This window comes from Leucoraja erinacea, chromosome 29 (assembly GCF_028641065.1).
Source record: "Leucoraja erinacea ecotype New England chromosome 29, Leri_hhj_1, whole genome shotgun sequence".
Lineage (NCBI taxonomy): Eukaryota > Metazoa > Chordata > Chondrichthyes > Rajiformes > Rajidae > Leucoraja > Leucoraja erinaceus.
The window spans coordinates 2,365,923-2,387,875 of record NC_073405.1 but is presented as its reverse complement, the minus strand read 5'-3'; the positions used below and the strand labels follow the sequence as shown (position 1 = coordinate 2,387,875).

General features: G+C 48.2%; 1 protein-coding gene across 1 annotated transcript in view; it reads right to left on the bottom strand.

The window, feature by feature from the left end:
• Window positions 1–21,953, bottom strand: part of LOC129710984 (small conductance calcium-activated potassium channel protein 2-like) — a 100,168-nt gene that overhangs the window by 63,655 nt on the left and 14,560 nt on the right. The window contains exon 2 of the mRNA XM_055658319.1: window positions 14,677–15,108. Within this exon, the coding sequence (XP_055514294.1) occupies window positions 14,677–15,108 (432 nt within the window). The remainder of the gene's footprint in view (window positions 1–14,676; window positions 15,109–21,953) is intronic.

Below are 21,953 nucleotides of genomic sequence, written 5' to 3'. Positions count from 1 at the left end.
CAGCCCACTGTCTCCACCACTTCCTTCTTCTCTCCCCCCCCCCCCCCCCCCCCCACCCCCACCCCCACCCCACATCAGTCTGAAGAAGGGTCTCGGCCCGAAACGTCACCTATTCCTTCGCTCCATAGATGCTGCCTCACCCGCTGAGTTTCTCCAGCATTTTTATCCATTTTATCTTAAAACACATTATCTGGTCATTCAGTTCCGCAGTTAATGGTTGGCGCGGCTCAGAAATTAGCCTCTGTGTCACAGGGATTGATGGCTGCTGTAATTCATCAGTTTTAATGCTCGCTTGGGCGTTCTGCAGCTGAGAATTTGTCCTTTAGAAAGACGAACAGGCCCAGAGGCATCTATGAGCCATTGCTTTAACGAAGGCAAGAGAAAGGGAGCATGGCTTCTTTCAGCTGAGCAGATGAATGAGTGAGAAAATGTGGCTGGAATATCCTGTGACACAAATGTGAGAATTGTAGCTGATCAGCTAACTGCGGCATCAGGCCTGACACACTTAGCACAGTTTCCTGGTGAGGGATTTCCCAGTCTTAGCAACATCGCACATCAATTGAGCTCTTCTGGAGCGCAGACAAGTGTTGGGTAGTCAAGTAGAGGAACCATGTTATTGTTGCACAGGTCCCATAGCAGAAATGTCCACGTCGCAGGGCTGGGAACTAGAGGTATCCTGAGCTAGGTGGACAAAAGTGCTGGAGAAACTCAGCGGGTTCAGCAGCCGACAAACGCTCATCATAGCGGGAGAGAGTTTGTGTGAAAATGCTGGGACGAGTGTGCGGAGAGAGAGAAGGACAATTAGGACATTGTCCCTTTCATCAGAACGAGAAAAAGGTTAGCGGTGGGATCCAGCTGTGACGTGCAGGGAGCAGAAGGGAGGGGGTGGGAGGCAGGAGAGGTTGAACGGCAACAGTGTACGGTGACAGAGGGCAGCAGGGCCACAGGGAAAGATTCACAATCCGACTGGAAGAGGCACAAATGGGGGAATGCGGAACAATTATCTGAGATTGTTGAATTCAAGGTTGAATCTGGAAGGCCATACAATGTAGAAGGGTTTCGGCCCGAAACGTTGCCTATTTCCTTCGCTCCATAGATGCTGCTGCACCCGCTGAGTTCCTCCAGCATTTTAGTCTACAGGCCATACAATGCGTTCAGATAGAAGATGAGATGCCGTTCAGTAGAGGGCGCAGCGGTAGAGTTGCTGCCTTACAGCACTTGCAGCGCCGGAGACCAGGGTTCGATCTCGACTATGGGTTTTAATTTTATTTTAATTAAATTTTAATTAAATATTAAATGGATAAATAATTAAAATTAAAGCCCATGACCATTGTTATATGGTTATGGGTCTTAACTCAACTTATTTATTTATTTATTTTTTAATTTAATTTAATTTATTGTCATTGTCTAAAATGAAGAGACAACAAAATTATTTTTCCCTTACAGTCACGCCAAAAAAAAAAATGGGTGCTGTCTGTACGGGGTTTGTACGTTGTGACCTGGGTGGGCTTTCTCCCGAGATTTTCAGTTTCCTCCCACACTCCAAAGACGTGCAGGTTTGTAGGTTTAATTGGCTCAGTATAGTGTAAAAATTGTCCCTAGTATCCAAGATCAGATCAGAATACATTTATTGGCCACGTATGTAAACATACAAGGAAATTGACTTGTTTAACCCGGTATATAGACTCTCCTCACCTGTTGCACTCAGTTGCCTCTGATCATCTATTAACCCGGTATATAGACTCTCCTCACCATTCACACAGTGCCAGATTGTTCTCAGCATTCATGCAAGACTCTCCAGCGATTTCCCGACTGCCTACACGGATTCGAACCTTCCTGCCCCTGACCATTCCGTCCTGTCCTGTCGTCTTCCCGGATATCACCTCCGCCTTCTGTCCCCGACCACGGCCTACGTCCCGTACCTCCTGGTTTCTCTCTGCCTCTCTCCTGGGCTGTTTGGTGTATCCCTGCAACGGCTCCTCGACTTCCTGCCTGGCTTCGACTCTCCTTTCGTCTGTCCCTCGCTGGTTTGTTTGCATCGTGTGTTGGATCTCCTGGTTACCGGACCTTCCGCTACCCCGACTACGTCTCCTGCCTGCCCCTCTTCGGAACCCTCGCTCAATCCTGAGCCTCTGTGTGAGTACGGTGTACCCATTCCTGTGTTACTACTCTGTGCTGCTATTGGGTCCAAGCTATACCCGTTACAACTTATTCCTTCGCTCCATAAATGCTGCCTCACCCGCTGAGTTCCTCCAGCATTTTTGTCCACCTTCGATTTTTCCAGCATCTGCAGTTCCTTCTTAAACAAGTCAAATTCCTTGTACGTATACATACTTGGACAATAAATTTATTCTGATCTGATCTGATTCCTTGTCACTATTCACTCTCGTTAGGTCTCCACCATTACACAGAACTTTCCTTGAATCCTCCTTTCCCTAAAGCCCCTGTCCCACTTGCGTGTCCTTGGCACGCTAATTGCGCGACCTCGTGGTCGCATTGAGGCGCGACATTCGGTCCCGCGAAGGCCGCGCGCGATTTCATGCGTCCGCACAGCCGTCTGGAGCGCGTGGCGCCATTTGAAGATGGACAAAGCTGGAGTAACTCAGCGGGACCGGCAGCATCTCTGGAGAGAAGCAACGGGTGATGTTTCGGGTCGAGATTCTTCTTCAGTCTGAAAGAAGGGTCTTGACCCAAAACATTTTGTGTCCATCTTCCATTTTCTTGGCCCCGCTCTGGGAGTAGAAGTGGGGGCGGATCCAGACCGCAACGGCCGTGAGCCCCAGGCCGTGCTCAGCGATGGTTTACCAGCTTCTGCTGCTGTTGTAGGTGAGACATTGCATCACGCCAGGGTCTTGGGCCTGTCCCACTTTGGCCGTCAGTTCCGCGACAGACCGTTGGCGCGCGAAGATTTAGTTCGCTACAAAAATATCGGAGCCCCGCGCGATGTCGCGCACAACTACATACCCCCTCCGCGCTTCTCAGTGGGACCGGCCACACGACGCCCGTGCACCTCAACGCCACCACGAGGTCGCGTAACTTGCGTGCCAAGGACACGCAAGTGGGACAGGCCCTTCAGCCCCAACAGTGACTGCATTTAGCAAAACCTGCTCATCTCCAGCTTCAGTGGTGATGAAGCATCGCAGGCCTGAGTGCCATCTCTCTCTCTCTCTCTCTCTCCCTCTCCCGGTCCCCAGGCACAGACTCCCTCTGATCTGTCCAGTGTTTGCAGCAGTCCTGTCTTCACTTTCACATTTCCAACATCTCTGCGACATGCTTTGATGATCTCATCGGAACAAGTCTCTCCGGTGAGGGCCACAAGTTGCTGTGAAATGCTGACGGCAGTATCTGTGTTACCCAACGCAGACACACTGACGCAGGAGGATGCGAGGAAAGAGAGGTCCTCCTCTCACCGCCAGTATCCGACATGACGGATGAACATTCCCGACAACTCAACACCAACGCACAGTGACCTCGGAAGATGCAAGATAACAATTCCGCTCAAACATGGTCACAAGGTCAAAGTCAAAGTCAATTTTATTTGTCACAGAATAGGTGCAGAATTAGGCCATTCGGCCCATCGAGTCTGCTCCGTAATTCAATTATGGCTGGTCTATCTCTCCTTCCAAACCCCATTCTTCTCTCCATCACCTCTGATCAAGAATTCACATTTCCCCGGGACCATCATGATAGATGGGTCTCGACCCGAAACGTCGCCCATCCTGTTTCTCCAGAGATGTTGCCTGTCTCACTGAGTTACTCCAGCACTTGGTGTCTATCATCCAGAAAAGTGTCGTGAAGCTTTATCCTGGAGGAGGGTTGCGACAAGCAAGGGAGTGAGTGAGTGAGTGCGTTGGGTGAGCCAACAACACAATCCCTCAGAGCAAGATGGAGGTAACAGTTCAAGATGTCCTCAAGGCCTCCCTTGAAAAATCCTGTAACCTTGGCATGTGACTCATCGCACTCCTTGACTTTAACAATGGAGCAGGAACATCCGTCTACAGGAGCAGAGGGAGCCCATCATCTAGTGTAAGCGGGCACAATGTCCCACACAACCCACCCAAGTTCAGAAGGTCTAGGAGCAGGTATATGGGGAGAATAGGGGAGAATATGTGTTCGGCACGGACTAGAAGGGTTGAGATGACCTGTTTCCGTGCTGTAATTGTTATATGGTTAATTAGGTCACCCAACCCACCACGCCTACTCCGCCATTCAATCATGGCTGATCTATCTTTCCCTCTCAACCCCATTCTCCTGCCTTCTCCCCATAACCCCTGACACCCACACTAATCAACTACCTGCCTACTCACTCGCCAACCCATGTGCTAAATAGCCACTGCCCCATCTGTGTAAGGCCACTTCATCCACCCCAGAACCCGCAGGAGTGGTGCAGGGGCAAGTCGTCCTCAAGCTTCTGATCGACGAGAAGGTGAAGAATAAGAAGAAAAGCAATTTCAAGTTCCCTTTACACTGTCCCATCAAACACTCGTTAGATTTTTAGACTTGAGAGATACAGCGGAGCAACAGGCCCTTCGGCCCACCGAGCCCATGCCGACCTCCGATCCTCCCGCACACTAGCACCATCCTACACACAAGCGACCAGTTACAATTTTACCGCTAATCAACATGTACGTTTCACCTGTACGGAGTTTGTACACGCAGTACAGAATCATAAGTTCATAAGGTGTAGGAGCAGAATCAGGCCATTCGGCCCATCCAGTCTACTCCGCCATTCAATCATGGCCAATCTATCTTTCCCTCTCAACCACATTCTCCCGCCTTCTCCCCATAACCCCTGACACCCGCACTAATCAAATTTGTTGCTTTTCGACTGATTCTTCTCCACTTTCTTGGCCATCAGAAGCTTCCGGATGACTCGCCTGAGGCACCATTTCTGACTCGTTTGGCCATTTGGCCCGCAAATCCCTCCGTACTTTCCCCATCTCCCTCCGTCCCGACCCATGATGCTATCTGTGGAATTCTCTGCCTCAGAGGGCGGTGGAGGCCGGTTCTCTGGATACTTTCAAGAGAGAGCTAGATAGGGCTCTTGAAGATAGCGGAGTCAGGGGATATGGGGCGAAGGCAGGAACGAGGTACTGATTGGGGATGATCAGCCATGATCACATTGAATGGCGGTGCTGGCTCGAAGGGCCGAATGGCCTTTACTCCTGCACCGTCTACCCTTTTTCTCCAGATATGCTGCCTGACCTGCTGAGTTACTCCAGCACTTTGTATCTTTTTAGTTTAGTTTAGAGATACAGTTTGGAAACAGGCCTTTCGGCCCACCGAGTCCGCTCTGCCAAGCAAATCCCGTACACGGGCAAGTCTACAGGTGCATGGATAGGACAGGTTTGGAGGGATATGGACCTAATGCGGGCAGGTGGGACTAGTATAGATGGGGCATGTTGGGCCGAAGGGCCTGATTCCAAGATGTATCACTCTAAGACTCCGTGACAATCCTACACAGCCGGGCCAATGTTTACATTTGTACAAGGCCAATCAACCTACAAATGTGTGCGTCTTTGGGGTGTGGGAGGAAACCGTAGATCTCGGAGAAAACCCACGCAGGTCACGGGGAGAACGTGCAAACTCCCCACAGTCAGCACTTGTAGTCAGGATGGAACCCGGGTCCCTGGCGCTGTGAGGCAGCAACTCTACCGTTGCAGCACCGTGCCCATCGAACGTTATTGATAATCCTGTCAGCTTCCTCAGCTCGGCACCAACCCAACCCAACACCACTCTATAACATTACTGCTTCAGCATGGCAGCAGAGCCAAAGCCAAACAGGAAACATGTTACATTATTAATAGTCTGTACTGTGAAAACCACTGGATTAAACTGATGAACAAACATATCCATCCCAAGGGAGCTCTATTCTAGATTTAACCATTACTTTTGTACCTGCCCTGGCCTTATTGGGCGCAGCGGTAGAGTTGCTGCCTCACAGCGCCAGGGACCCGGGTTCGATCCTGACTACGGGCGCTGTCTGTACGGAGTTTGCACGTTCTCCCCGTGACCTGCGTGGGTTTTCTCCGGGTACTCCGGTTTCCTCCCACACTCCAAAGACGTGCAGGTTTGTAGGTTAATTGGCTTCTGTAAAAATTGTAAATTGGCCCTAGTGTGTAGGATAGTGCTGGTGTACGGGGTGATCAATGGTCGGAGCGGACTCCGAGGCATCAACATGTCCATCCCAGGGGAGCTCTATTCTAGATGTAACCATTTTTTTGTACCTGCCCAGGTGTACCTTGTTGGTGGGCCGAAGGGCCTGTTTCCACGCTGCATCTCCAAAGACTGATATTGATAACACTCAAATTAATTAAGTGAACTGCTGGTCAAGTTAAATAGATATTGTTGATTGATTAATTGATTGATTTAAAGACACAGCACGGAGACAGACCCTTCAGTCCACTTTGATCATTAATCACCTGTTCACACTAGTTACATAGAAACATAGAAAATAGGTGCAGGGGGAGGCCATTCGGCCCTTCGAGCCAGCACCCCCATTCATTGTGATCAAGGCTGATCGTCCCCAATCAATAACCCATGCCTGCCTTCTCCCCATATCCCTTGACTCCACTAGCCCCTAGAGCTCTATCTAATTCTCTCTTAAATCCATCCAGTGACTTGGCCTCCACTGCCCTCCGTGGCAGGGAATTCCATAAATTCACAACTCTCTGGGTGAAAAGGTTTTTTCTCACCTCAGTCTTAAATGACCCCCCCTTTATTCTAAGACTGCGGCCCCTGCTTCTGGACTCGCCCAACATTGGGAACATTTTTCCTGCATCTAACTTGTCCAGTCCTTTTATAATTGTATATGTTTCTATAAGATCCCCCCCTCATCCTTCTAAACTCCAGTGAATACAAGCCTAGTCTTTTCAATCTTTCCTCATATGACAGTCCCGCCATCCCAGGGATCAATCTCGTGAACCTATGCTGCACTGCCTCAATCACAAGGATGTCCTTCCTCAAATTAGGAGACCAAAACTGTACACAATACTCCAGATGCAGTCTCACCAGAGCCCCATACAACTGCAGAAGAACCTCTTTACTCCTATACTGAAATCCTCTTGTTATGAAGGCCAACATTCCATTAGTTCTATGTTATCCCACATTGGGGGCAGTTTATAGAGGCCAATTAACCTACAAACCAGTTTGCATCCACTTCCTCAATGATAGATTATCTGTGATAAAAAATGGCTTAATAAGATCATGGCCAATTGCTAATCTATATTCATATGTCTGCGCATTCCCCATAGGTCTTAATAGCTTTGGGATAAAATAAATCTTTGAGATCCAGATTAAAATGTAACAATTGACCCAGAATCAATGGTCATTTGTTCTACATCTCCCCGAGGTTGAGTTTGTCAAAGTGTTTCTGAACATCGCTGCTCAAACCCAAGCCCTTATTTTCAGACAAAATGCCGGCATAACTCGGTGGGACAGGCAGCATCTCTGGATGTTAAAATTGTACAAGGCATTGGTGAGACCAAATCTGGAGTATGGTGTACAATTTTGGTCGCCCAATTATAGGAAGGATGTCAACAAAATAGAGAGAGTACAGAGGAGATTTACTAGAATGTTGCCTGGGTTTCAACAACTAAGTTACAGAGATAGGTTGAATAAGTTAGGTCTTTATTCTCTGGAGCGCAGAAGGTTAAGGGGGGACTTGATAGAGGTCTTTAAAATGATGAGAGGGATAGACAGAGTTGATGTGGACAAGCTTTTCCCTTTGAGAATAGGGAAGATTCAAACAAGAGGACATGACTTCAGAATTAAGGGACAGAAGTTTAGGGGTAACATGAGGGGGACTTCTTTACTCAGAGAGTGGTGGCGGTGTGGAATGAGCTTCCAGTGGAAGTGGTGGAGGCAGGTTCATTGGTATCATTTAAAAATAAATTGGATAGGCATATGGATGAGAAGGGAATGGAGGGTTATGGTATGAGTGCAGGCAGGTGGGACTAAGGGAAAAAAGTTGTTTGGCACGGACTTGTAGGGCCGAGATGGCCTGTTTCGGTGCTGTAATTGTTATATGGTTATATGGTTAAGAGAAGGAATGGGTGATATTTCGGGTCGAGACCCTTCCTCAGTCTGAAGAAGGGTCTCGACCCGAAATGTTGCCTATTTCCTTCACTCCATAGATGCTGCCTCACCCGCTGAGCTTCTCCAGCATTTTTGTCTACCTGAGCCCCTATCTACCTCTTTGGTGACCATCGGACTATCCATGATTAGACGTTGCTGGCTTCACCTTGCACTGAACATTATCCCCTTTACATGTATCTTACAGTGTAAATGGATCGATTGTAATCATGTGCTGTCTGTCTGCTGACTGGTTAGCACGCAACAGAAGCTTTTCACTGTACCTCTGTACCACTGAAGACTGAGGGGGGGGGGGCTTATAGAAACTCACAAAATTCTTAAGGGGTTGGACAGGCTAGATGCAGGAAGATTGTTCCCGATGTTGGGGAAGTCCAGAACTAGGGGTCACAGTTTAAGGATAAGAGGGAAATCTTTTAGGACCTAGATGAGAAAATCATTTTTCACACAGAGAGTGGTGAATCTGTGGAATTCTCTGCTACAAAAGGTAGTTGAGGCCACAGTTCATTGGCTATATTTAAGAGGGAGTTAGATGTGGCCCTTGTGGCTAAATGGATCAGGGGGTATGGAGAGAAGGCAGGGATGGGATACCGAGTTGGATGATCAACCATGATCATATTGAATGGCGGTGCAGGCTCGAGGGGCCGAATGGCCTCTACTCCTGCACCTATTTTCTATGTTTCTATGTTACCTCGGTACACGCGACAATAAACTAAACAGAACAGGTATCTGTTTATTGTCTGTCCTTGGTTAAGGGATTTGAGTGACTGATATTCATGGTTGGGGTGGTCCTTCAGAACGGACTAGGTGGGCTGAAGGGCCTCTTCCACGTTGTATCTCTAAAGTCTAGTCCCTTACACCCACGCTCAGACCATTTACCAAAGCATTCCCTTCCCATCCATATAACTATCCAATTTATTTTTAAAATGATAAAAATGAACCAGCCTCCACCACCTTCACTGGAAGCTAATTCCACACACCTACCACTCTCTGAGTAAAAAAGTTCCCCCTCATGTTACCCCTAAACTTCAGTCCCTTAATTCTCAAGTCATGTCCCCTTGTTTGAATCTTCCCTACTCTCAGTGGGAAAATCTTATCCACGTCAGCTCTGTCTATCCCTCTCATCATTTTAAAAGACCTCTATCAAGTCCCCCCCCTTAACCTTCTGCGCTCCAAAGAATAAAGCCCTAACTTGTTCAAACTTTCACTGTAACTTAGTTGCTGAAACCCTTGGGCAAAGGGATTCTAGTAAAGAGAAGGCTGTACTCTCTACTAGTTTGATTGACATCCTTCCTATAATTAGGTGCAGGCTCAAAATTGTACACCCTACTCCAGAATTTCTATGTTTCTCACCAACTGCAGATGTACAATTTTAAGGTAGATTACATCCCAACATCCCATCCCAATGGAACGATGGTATCTGTTTATTTCGTCTGTCCCTATTTCCTTCGCTAAGGGATTTGAGTGACTGATATTCATGGTTGGGGTGGTCCTTCAGAACGGACTAGGTGGGCTGAAGGGCCTCTTCCAACGAAACGCCTATTTCCTTCGCTCCATCCACGTCTCTAAAGTCTCTGTGGGTTTTCTTGGACACTCCACTGCTTTTCACTATTTTCCAAAGCTCTCCTATCCTGTACCTGTCCTTATGTTAAAGTTCATTGAAGGACCGAGCTTCAAGGTGGGAGGTTGAACAACATAGCTACTCCGCCATTCAACCACGCAGAGGGTGGGGAACAAAATAAGACGTGCTGGAACAAATTTGGATGTCTATGGAGTTGAAAAAAATGGTAAACAGACCGGCTTGATTGGAGAGAGTAATGGTCTTCAACTTCACCTACTTGTAAACCAGCAGACAATATAGACAATACGCGCAGGAGTAGAGGCCATTCGGCCCTTCGAGCCAGCACCGTCATTCAATATGTGATCATGGCTGATCATCCCCAATCAGTACCCCGTCACCTGCCATGAAGTCCATCTGCCTGCGTTTGGCCCATACCCCTCCAAACATTGGCCCATACCCCTCCAAATATCGCCAATGAAACAGCCTCATTGGCTATATTTAAGAGGGAGTTAGATGTGGCCCTTGTGGGTAAAGGGCTCAGGGGGTATGGAGAGAAGTTCAGGTACTTGATAGTGAGTTGGATGATCAGCCCTTGATCCTATTGAATGGCGGTTCACCCTCGAAGGGCCGAATGGCCTACATCGGCATCTAATCTTCTATGTTTCTATGTTTCTGTCTGCAGATGCTGGAAAATTGGGGTACACAAAAATGCTGGAGAAACTCAGCGGGTGCAGCAGCATCTATGGAACGAAGGAAATAGGCAACGTTTCGTCCCGAAACCCTTCCTATTTGCCTTGCTGCTGCATAGATGCTGCTGCACCCGCTGAGTTTCTCCACCTTTTTTGTGTAACCTTCGATTCTCCAGCATCTGCAGTTCCCTCTTAAACCCTTCTCCCCGTGTACCTTTCTGTGGGTTTCTCAATCCGAGATTCTAGAGAGTTTCCAAGTCCCCAGTCTTTCCAAAGACAGTGCAGACATGTAGGAATCAGTCTTTGAACTATGTTTCTATGTTCCTAAACCTTCCCTATCCATGTCCTCCCTCTATGGCTGTCCAAGCATATTTTATGTTACTCCAGGTGTGGTAACCAGACCCTGTACCACTGCAGGCCAACGAGTCCTACTCCGCCATTCAATCCTCTGGCTATGACCTGGGGAACAAAATAAGACGGACTCCCTTCAGATTTGGCTTAAACCTGAATCACCAAAGTTGGCCGTTAACAGCAACTTATTCTCGATTGGAAGGAGTAGATTGATGCAACATTTCCAGCATCGGAAAAACATATAAGCGTGTAGTTCGTTCCCCCCCCAATGAGATGAACCAACACAGTACTCTCTGAACCGTCTCATGTAAGGAGCAGGGCAGGCAGTACAGGATCACGGTGGCGCAGCGGTAGAGTTGCTGCCTTACAGCGCTTGCAGCACCAGAGACCCGGGTTCCATCCTGACCATGGGTGCTGTCTGTACGCAGTTTCTCCCTCCTCCCCGTGGCCTGCGTGGGGTTTTCTTCGAGATCTCCGGTTTCCTCCCACGCTCCAAAGACGTACAGGTTTGTAAGTTAATTGTCTTGCCATAAGTGTACATTGTCCCTAGTGTGTGTAGGATAGTGTTAGTGTGCGGGGATCGCTGGTCGGCACGGACTCGGTGGGCCGAAGGGCCTGTTTCCGCGCGGTATCTCTAGACTAGACAGTGAGCTCCCCACACAATAATAACAGTACTATTTTAGTGATGTGATTTGTGTTGCAAATATCGGCAAGGACTCCTCGGGGAACACTCTTTCACTGAAATGGTTTCCCCAAATGGGCAGGCGAAGGCTCCGTTTATTGACTCCTCTTCAAGATTACAACTCCTGGCAGTACAGCATCCTCTCTGTAGTGGGAACCATCTAGTCTCTGCAGGCCTCTTAATCTGGTCGAAGGAATACTAGCCCACAACTGCAATAGAGTCGTACGGCACGGAAACAGGCCCTTCAGCCCTTCCTGCCCATGCCGACCATCCACGCTAGCCCCATCAACCCCTGTTTTGGCCCATAGCCCTTTACTATCCATGTACCTATCCAGATGTATTTTATGTTCATATGTCATAGGAGCAGAATTAGGCCATTCGGCCCATCGAGTCTACTCCGCCATTCAATCATGGCTGATCTATCTTCCCCTCTCAACCCCATTCTCCTGCCTTCTCCCCATAGCCTCTGTCACCCGCACTAGTTAAGAACCTGTCCATTTCAGCCTTAAAAAAAATACCCAATGATTTGGCCTCTACAGCCAGCTGCGGCATTGAATTCCTCAGTTTCACTGCCCCTCGGGCTAAAGGAATTCCTCCTCATCTTTCTGAAGGTACCTCCTTTTATTCTGTGGCTGTACCCTCTAATCCTGAACTCTCCCACTAGTGGAATCATCCAGTCACGGGGAGAAGGTACAAACTCCGTACAGACGGCACCCGTGGTCAGGGTGGAACCCGGGTCTCTGGTGCCGCGAGGCCGCAACTCTACCGCTGCGCCACCGTGATCACACGCCACATAGGGAGATATTTTAATGGGTCGATCCCATTCCTATGATGAACGAACCCTTGCGTGAGATTTTCCAAACGTTTCAGATTTCCGTCTCTCGCAGTTCATCCCTCACTTCAATTGGCTTGAACCACTCCACCCTCTCTTTCTGACAATAGACAATAGACAATGGGTGCAGGAGTAGAGGCCATTCGGCCCTTCGAGCCAGCACCGCCATTCAATGTGATCATGGCTGATCATCCCCAATCAGTTCCCCGTTCCTGCCTTCTCCCCATATCCCCCTGACTCCACTATCTTTAGGAGCCCTATCTAGCTCTCTCTCTTGAAAGTATCCAGAGAACCGGCCTCCACCGCCCTCTGAGGCAGAGAATTCCACAGACTCACAACTCTCTGTGTGAAAAAGTGTTTCCTCGTCTCCGTTCTAAATGGCTTACTCCTTATTCTTAAACTGTGTGGCCCCTGGTTCTGGACTCCCCCAACATGGGGAACATGTTTCCTGCCTCTAGCGTGTCTAAATGACGACTACTATCTCTCTATTTCTCCTTTTCTTCCATCACCTTCTTGATCGTTCCATCGCATCTGCGCCCTGGTGCAGTTGATCACTGCGGTATCAAGTTCCTTGTTGCTCTTCCCTCCTCCACTGCCTGGCTAGTATTCCCAACAGACTAAAACGCAAAAATAAAAATAAAAAACCTAAGCTGAAGGGGAGATTTGACGGTTCACTCCAGGAAGCTTTGACTTCGTTGGGTTTAATGGTTTAAGAATTGATAACCAAGAATTTCTCCAAGTCTGGACAAAATCTAAACACAAAATGAGAAATACGTGGACCTATTGTCAACATGACAGCTATTGGCCAAAAGTTCATGTCGTAGAAGCAGAAATAGGCCATTCGGCCCATCGAGTCCGCCCTGCCATTCAATCATGGCTGATCTATCTTTTTTTCTCAACCCCATTCTCCTGCCTTCTCCCTGGAACCCCTGACACCTGTACTAATCAAGAATCTATCTATCTCACCTTTAAAAATATCCACTGACTTGGCCTCCACAGCCTTCTGTGTCAAAGAATTCCACAGATTCACCACCTTCTAACTAAAGAAATTCCTCCTCATCTTTCTAAAAAGATATTCCTTTTATTCTGAAGCTGTACCCTCTGGTCCTAGACTCTCCCACTAATGGAAACATCCTCTCCACATCCACTCTATCCAGACCTCTCACTATTTGATAGGGCTCTTACAGATAGTGGAGTCAGGGGATATGGGGAGAAGGCGGGAACAGGGTACTGATTGGGGATGATCAGCCATGATCACATTGAATGGCGGTGCTGGCTCGAAGGGCACCTGTTGTCTATTGACCTGATGTGTTGACTTTGAACTTCCACTTTGGAAGGTTCCAAGTCTGGGTGAACAAATCTCTTGAGAATCAGGAAGAGATGTTGAAGATTGGGGTACATTCTACATTCCTGCCAACCCCAATGACATCAAACATCAACAAGTTTACATGTGACGAATAATGACGTTGACTCCCATCCTTCAAGGTCATTTCTCAACAAGTTGCGTTTTTCACAAACGCGGATTTGTGGTTATTTCTCCTTTGGTTGCCAACAATTCCCGTACATATTGAGGGAGAGAGGATGTCTGAAGAAAGGTCTCGCCCCGAAACGTCACCCATTCCTTCTCTCCAGAGATGCTGCCTGTCCCGCTGAGTTACTCCAGCATTTTGGGCCTACCCCATATATATTGAACTCAATTTAACAGGGAAACTTAGGCCTGTTCAAGGGCCCCGCGTTTTTAACACATGCCTAGGACTATGTGCATAAGGGACCTGTTTTGTTCAGCAATTTGGCCTACTCTGTAACCTCAGACTGGGAAATTCCTCCTCATCTCCTTTAGGTACCATATCATTGAGAGGTTTAAGAAGGAACTGCAGATGCTGGACACTCGAAGGTAGACAAAAATGCTGGAGAAACTCAGCGGGTGAGGCAGCATCTATGGGCGAAGACCCTATGGTCGAGACCCTTCTTCAGACATTGAGAGGAATCAGAATAAAAGAACGTTACTTTCGGAAGGAGATGAGGAGGAATTTCTTTAGTCAGAGGGTGGTGAATCTGTGGAATTCTTTGCCACAGACGGCTGTGGAGGCCAAGTCAATGGATACTTTTAAGTTAGAGATAGATAAGGTTCTTGATTAGTCTGTGTTTCAGGGGTTATGTGGTTGAAGGCAGGAGCATTGGGTTGAGAGAAAGATAGATCAGCCATGATTGAATGGTGGAGTAGACTTAATATAGAAACATAGAAAATAGGTGCAGGAGGAGGCCATTCGGCCCTTCGAGCCAGCACCGCCATTCATTGTGATCATGGCTGATCGTCCCCTATCAATAACCTATCAATAACCCGTGCCTTCCTTCTCCCCATATCCCTTGACTATAGAAACTTGATGGGCCGAATGGCCTAATTCTGCTCCTATCACTTGTGAACTTACGGGGGGGGGGGGGGGGGGGGGGGAAGGAAATGGAGGCTTACCTTAGTGTAAACTCCCCAGGACAATTCCGTCTCTGTCACCATGACAACAATCCCGAACATCCCAAATATCAGTGCGTAATCGCTGAGCCTCTTCCTCTTCTCGAACAGGGCCCGTCGGTGGCCGAGCTTGTGCCCGATGTTCGGGGATTTCTTGGGCAACTCCCTGCCCTCATGCACCAAGCTGTCGCTCGACACGTGGTTCTGGTCGGGTTTGGAGACCACCACCTCCAGACCGGAGTTGGTGTGCAGGGGCTGGGTCTCAGAGTCTAGGTCGTGGAGGTTTCTGTGCGAGGTGCCCAGGCTACTTAGGGGTCTAACCACCCCTCCGTTATACTTGCAGCTGGTCATGGCTATCTCGGTGAAAGGGTTGCTCTCGCTGAAGCTGTTCTTGGATCCAGCATGGTGCAGTCGTTGCAGATCACTAGTGTTCACCTGTGGAAAGAGCAAAGCAAAAAAAGGTTTGAGACTCAACGTAACGTCATACATTCTAGCAGTAAAATTAGGCTGTTTGGCCCATCAAGGCTCGAAGGGCTGGCTCGAAGGGCCGAATGGCCTTCTCCTGCACCTATTGTCTATTGTCTATTGAAACCCTTTAACTCACAATGTGTAAAAAAGGACTATTGTCTAAAACACTCTTGACATCTCTGTGTATCTCCATTGAGTGCTTGTCTCCCACTATTGTCCCTGTATAACACTGCCCAGTCCATCATCGGCTCTGACCTTCCTTCCATCGAGGGGATTTATCGCAGTCGCTGCCTCAAAAAGGCTGGCAGTATCATCAAAGACCCACACCATCCTGGCCACACACTCATCTCCCTGCTACCTTCAGGTAGAAGGTACAGGAGCCTGAAGACTGCAACAACCAGGTTCAGGAATAGCTACTTCCCCACAGCCATCAGGCTATTAAACCTGGCTCGGACAAAACTCTGATTATTAATAGCCCATTATCTGTTATTTGCACTTTATCAGTTTATTTATTCATGTGTGTATATATTTATATTATGGTATATGGACACACTGATCTGTTTTGTAGTAAATGCCTGCTATGTTCTGTGTGCTGAAGCAAAGCAAGAATTTCATTGTCCTATACAGGGACACATGACAATAAACTCACTTGAACTTGAACTTGGACTATTGCTGCTCACATCTCTGGATCACAGGCAATAGGCAGTGATGTCGGAGGCACTGTGGATGTCCATTGGATCAGTATCTGTCGAGAAAGAGCTATCTAATCTCACCCCACCCACCAGGGACAAATGTCAACAGAGATGGCACTTGTATCCCCACTGTGTTGAGGTCCACAGGCCCTGTGAACCACAGCAACAAGGTGTGAAATATCAACTCAAACAGGCAGCTGCCAATACAAACCCCTTCGTGTCCCAAGGAAACATATTTAAGAATAAGGGGTCAGCCATTTAGAACGGAGACGACACATTTTCTCACTGAGTCTGTGGAATTCTCTGCCTCAGAGGGCGGTGGAGGCAGGTTCTCTGGATGCTTTCAAGAGAGAGCTAGATAGGGCTCTTAAAAGTAGCGGAGTCAGGGCATATGGGGGGAAGGCAGGAACGGGGTACTGATTGGGGACGATCAGCCATGATCACATTGAATGGCGGTGCTGGCTCGAAGGGCCGAATGGCCTACTCCTGCACCTATTGTCTATTGTCTATTGAAACCCTTGAACTCACAATGTGTAAAAAACTGGAGTAACTCAGCGGGACAGGCAGCATCTCTGGATTTAGGAATGCACAGAATAGTGAAAGTCCTGGATAGAGTGGATGTGGAGAGGATGTTTCCACTAGTGGGAGAGTCTAGGACTAGAGGTCACAGCCTCAGAATAAAAGGACGTTCTTTTAGGAAGGAGATGAGGAGGAATATCTTTATAGTCAAAGGCTGGTGAATCTGTGGAATTCATTGCCACAGACAGCAGTGGAGGCCAAGTTAGTGGATATATTTAAGGCAGAGATAGATTGATTCTCGATTGGTATAGGTGTCAGGGGTTATGGGGAGAAGGCAGGAGAATGGGGTTAGGAGGGAGAGATAGATCAGCCACGATTGAATTGTGGAGTAGACTTGATGGGCCGAATGGCCTAATTCTACTCCAATCGCTTATGACATATACACTGGAGTATTGTGTGCAGTTTTGGTCCCCTAATTTGAGGAAGGACGATCTTGCTATTGAGGGAGTGCAGAGTAGGTTCACCAGGTTAATTCCCGGGATGGCGGGACTGTCATATGCTGAGAGAATGGAGCAGCTGGGCTTGTACACTCTGGAGTTTAGAAGGATGAGAGGATATCTCATTGAAACATATAAAATTGTTAAGGGCTTGGACACGCTAGAGGCAGGAAACATGGTCCCGATGAGTCCAGAACCAGGGGCCACAGTTTAAGAATAAGGAGGAAGCCATTTAGAATGGTGACGATGAAACACTTTTTCTCACAGAGAGTGGTGAGTCTGTGGAATTCTCTGCCTCAGAGGGCGGTGGAGGCAGGTTATCTGGATGCTTTCAAGAGAGAGCTAGATAGGGCTTTCAAGAGAGAGCCTCTCTGCCTCTGGAGATGGGTGCACTGGATGCTTTCAAGAGAGAGCTAGATAGGGCTCTTAAAAATAACGGAGTCAGGGGATATGGGGAGAAGGCTGGAACGGGGTACTGATTGTGGATGATCAGCCATGATCACATTGAATGGCGGTGCTGGCTCGAAGGGCCGAATGGCCTACTCCTGCACCTATTGTGTATTGTCTATTGATTTCGGCAGGGCAACTCCTGTTACCGAGGAGCTTGGCAAGGATGAACCAGGGGGGGAGCAGGGCATCGAATGCAGGAGCTGCGCCCCACTGTTTAAAATGGGTAGGGAATAGGTTTCCAGTGGCCGAGACTGACATGGTGCATTGTGTGGCTAATTACAACTCACAAAGTGATCGTCACAAACGCAGATGTCTGCAACGTGTGGACCAACGATGTTTCAGCTCCTCTGCCGCATGTCAAAAAATAATTATTGGAGATCTGAAAAACGCTTGGAGCATTGCAGCTAATTATAGTTCAGGGGATTGAAATCCACGGCTATCAAACCCGAAATTATACAGTGTTGGCTCTGAAGTCTGGAAAATATGGAGGTAAAATGTCAAACACTAGCCTGCTGCTTTGTCATGAGCGATCCCACTGCAATTTGTACCAGCGATTATGCTCGCTGTCTACACAAACACCCGCGCACTGTATTTATTTTGTGTGGAGTGGACACTTGGTCGATGTGATCGGTGGTCTGGGAACAGTAACGTAGCAGTTAGTGGCTCGTAGCCACAAGGAACTGCAGCCGCTGGTTTACAAAAAAGCACACAAAGTACTGGAGTATCTCTGGGGAACGAGCTGCCGGCGGAGGTAGTTGAGGCAGACAATAGACAATAGGTGCAGGAGTAGGCCATTCGGCCCTTCGAGCCAGCACCGCCTGTCTCCGCTATCTTTTAACATAGAAACATAGAAACATAGAAATTAGGTGCAGGAGTAGAGGCCATTCAGCCCTTCGAGCCTGCACCGCCATTCAATATGATCATGGCTGATCATCCAACTCAGTATCCCGTACCTGCCTTCTCTCCATACCCCCTGATCCCCTTAGCCACAAGGGCCACATCTAACTCCCTCTTAAATATAGCCAATGAACTGTGGCCTCAACTACACTCTGTGGCAGAGAGTTCTAGAGATTCACCACTCTCTGTGTGAGCCTTAAGAGCCCTATCTAGCTGTCTCTTGAGGCAGGGACGATTGCAGCGTTTCAGAAACATTTGGGACAGGTACATGGATAGGGCAGGTTTGGAGGGATATGGGCCAAACTCAGGTAGGTGGGACCTGGGTAGATGGGGCATGTTGGGTCAGTGTGGGGACGTTGGGCCGAATAGCCTGTTTCCACGCTGTATCGCTCCATGCCTCCATCTCGGCAGGTCAGGCAGCATCTCTGGAGAACGTGGATAGGCAACGTTTCAGGTTGGGACTCTTCTTCAGAATGATTGCAGTAATCTGGGAAGGAGGTGGGGGGTGGGACAAACTTGGTAAGTGATAGGTGGATACAGGAGAGGGAGGGGGAGAGGGGGTTGATCAGCAGATGGGTGGACAAAGACATGAGATAGAGAGGAGACAAAAGGGTGGGGGGGGGAGTGGGGGAAATGAATGGGACCCTAACAGTTAGTGATTTGAGCAAAACTACATTTCACCATGATAGGGTAACATGTTAGTGGGAAATCAGGAAGGCATTTTATCTGTTTTATAAACCAATGACAGACACAAAATGCTGGAGTGACTCAGCGGGACAGGCAGCATCTCTGGAGAGAAGGAATGGGTGATATTTCGGGTCGAGACCCTTCTTCAGGCAAATCAGGAACGCATTTTATCTTATGTGCAGAAAGCAACTGCAGATCCTGGTTTCTTGAGTCTGAAGAAGGGTCATTGGAGGAGAATTAGGCCATTAGAAACATAGAAACATAGAAATTAGGTGCAGGAGTAGGATATTTGGCCCTCCGAGCCTGCACCGCCATTCAATATGATCATGGCTGATCATCCAACTCAGTATCCCGTACCTGCTTTCTCTCCATACCCCCTGGTCCCTTTAGCCACAAGGGCCACATCTAACTCCCTCTTAAATATAGCCAATGAACTGTGGCCTCAACTACCTTCTGTGGCAGAGAATTCCACAGATTCACCACTCTCTGTGTGAAAAATGTTTTCCTCATCTCGGTCCTAAAATACTTCCCTCTTATCCTTATACTGTGACCCCTTGTTCTGGACTTCCCCAACATCGGGAACAATCTTCCTGCATCTAGCCTGTCCACCCCCTTAAGAATTTTGTAAGTTTCTATAAGATCCCCCCTCGATCTTCTAAATTCTAGCGAGTACAAGCCGAGTCTATCCAGTCTTTCTTCACATGAAAGTCCTGCCATCCCAGGAATCAGTCTGGTGAACCTTCTCTGCACTCTTTCTATGGCGAGAATGTCTTTCCTCAGATAAGGAGACCAACACAACACCAATGTATTCTCAACGCATTAAACCACAATTGGCAGTGCTGGTGTCTGGGCCTCTCTGAGGGCAGGCGAGGTAAGTGGCTATTTCATTTGTCTTCGGCTGACGGGAATCGTAAAAGTGTATTTAAAATTTAATGCAAAAGACATTAATGTCAGAGCAACCCATTGAGGAGGAGCGGGGGCAGTGGGGTCGAATATGATAGAGTTGGCTGCTGTCTTTCATCGCTTTGGACTACAACCCTTCGTATCCTCTACTCTGACCTCCCGAGTGCCTGACGGCTTCTTAATGGCAAAGCCCTCGATTTAGTGAGTACGTTTAGAGCCCATCGGGAATCCGTATGTACACTTACGCACCTGTACATGACAGGGTAACATGGTAGTGGACAATCAGGAAGGCATTTTATCTGTTTAAGAAGGGCCTGCAGATGCTGGAAAATCGAAGGTAGACAAAAATGCTGGAGAAACTCAGCAGGTGAGGCATGAGGGGGAACTTCTTTACTCAGAGAGTGGTAGCGGTGTGGAATGAGCTTCCAGTGGAAGTGGTGGAGGCAGGTTCGTTGGTATCATTTAAAAATAAATTGGACAGGCATATGGATGAGAAGGGAATGGAGGGTTATGGTATGAGTGCAGGCAGGTGGGACTAAGGGAAAAAGGTTGTTCGGGATGTCAGGACTGTCTTATGAAGAAAGACTGGATAGACTTGGTTTATACTCTCTGGAATTTAGGAGATTGAGAGGGGATCTTATAGAAACTTACAAAATTCTTAAGGGGTTGGACAGGCTAGATGCAGGAAGATTGTTCCCGATGTTGGGGAAGTCCAGGACAAGGGGTCACAGCTTAAGGATAAGGGGGAAATCCTTTAAAACCGAGATGAGGAGAACTTTTTTCCACACAGAGAGTGGTGAATCTCTGGAACTCTCTGCCGCAGAGGGTAGTCGAGGCCACAGTACATTGGCTATATTTAAGAGGGAGTTAGATGTGGCCCTTGTGGCTAAGGGGATCAGAGGGTATGGAGAGAAGGCAGGTACGGGATACTGAGTTGGATGATCAGCCATGATCATATTGAATGGCGGTGCAGGCTCGAAGGGCCGAATGGCCTCTACTCCTGCACCTAATTTCTATGTTTCTCTATGTTTCTATGTTTCCGTGCTGTAATTGTTATATGGTTATATGGAGGCAGCATCTATGGAGCGAAGGAATAGGTGACGTTTCGGGTCGAGACCCGGAAGGGTCTCGACCCGAAACGTCACCTATTCCTTCACTCCATAGATGCTTACGGGTCTCGACCCGAAACGTCAACGATTCCTTTGCTCCATAGATACTTCCTGGTCTCGACCCGAAACGTCGCCTATTCCTTCGCTCCATAGATGCTGCCTCACCCGCTGAGCTTCTCCAGCATTTTTGTCTACCAGGCATTTTGTCAGTGTAAGAAGGAACTGCAGATGCTGGTTTTAAACCGAAGATAGACACAAAATGCTGGAGTGACTCAGCGGGACAGGCAGCATCTCTGGAGAGAAGGAACGGTCCGAGACCCTACTTCAGGCAAAATCAGGAACGCATTTTATCTTGTGAGCAGAAAGCAACTGCAGGTCCTGCTTTTTTTACCGGTACTGGGCAACTAAAGGCCATTAATCAAACCGCACGCCGTTGTTTCACTGTGGAGAGTGGAGTGGACAAAATCAATATCCATATCTCCCGGGCAATGACATCAAGGTCAACTGGTCCAAACCTCAGAGGCTTCTCCCCCCAGGACAACAGCGGGCCGTTCGGCCCTTCTGCCCGCTGCTGTCATCTGGCAGGTTCATGGCTCATCGTCTCACCATCGCTTCCTGGAGGCAGAACCCTTTCATTTTCCTGCAGCTCCACCATCTACCGAGTGTAGTCTTCAACACGGTGGCATGGTGGCGCAGTGTTAGACACCGGAGAACCAGGTTCGATCCTGACTGTGGGTGCTGTCTGTGCAGAGTTTGTACGGTGTCTGTGTGTGTGTGTGTGTGTGTGTGTCTGTGTCTGTGTGTGTGTGTGTGTGTGAGTGTGTGTGTGTGTGTGTGTGTGTGTGTGTGGCGCGCGTGTGTGTGCACATGTGTGTGTGTGTGTGTGTGTGTGTGTGATAGTTTATATCAATTTACCTCTGCACATACCTCTGAGTAATTGGATGTGAGAATGCGTGTGTGTGCGTGCACGTGTGTGTGTGTGTATGTGTGTGTGTGTGTGAGTGTGTATGTGTATGTTAATACATGCAGATGTATGTGTGCGCGTGTGTGCGTGTGTG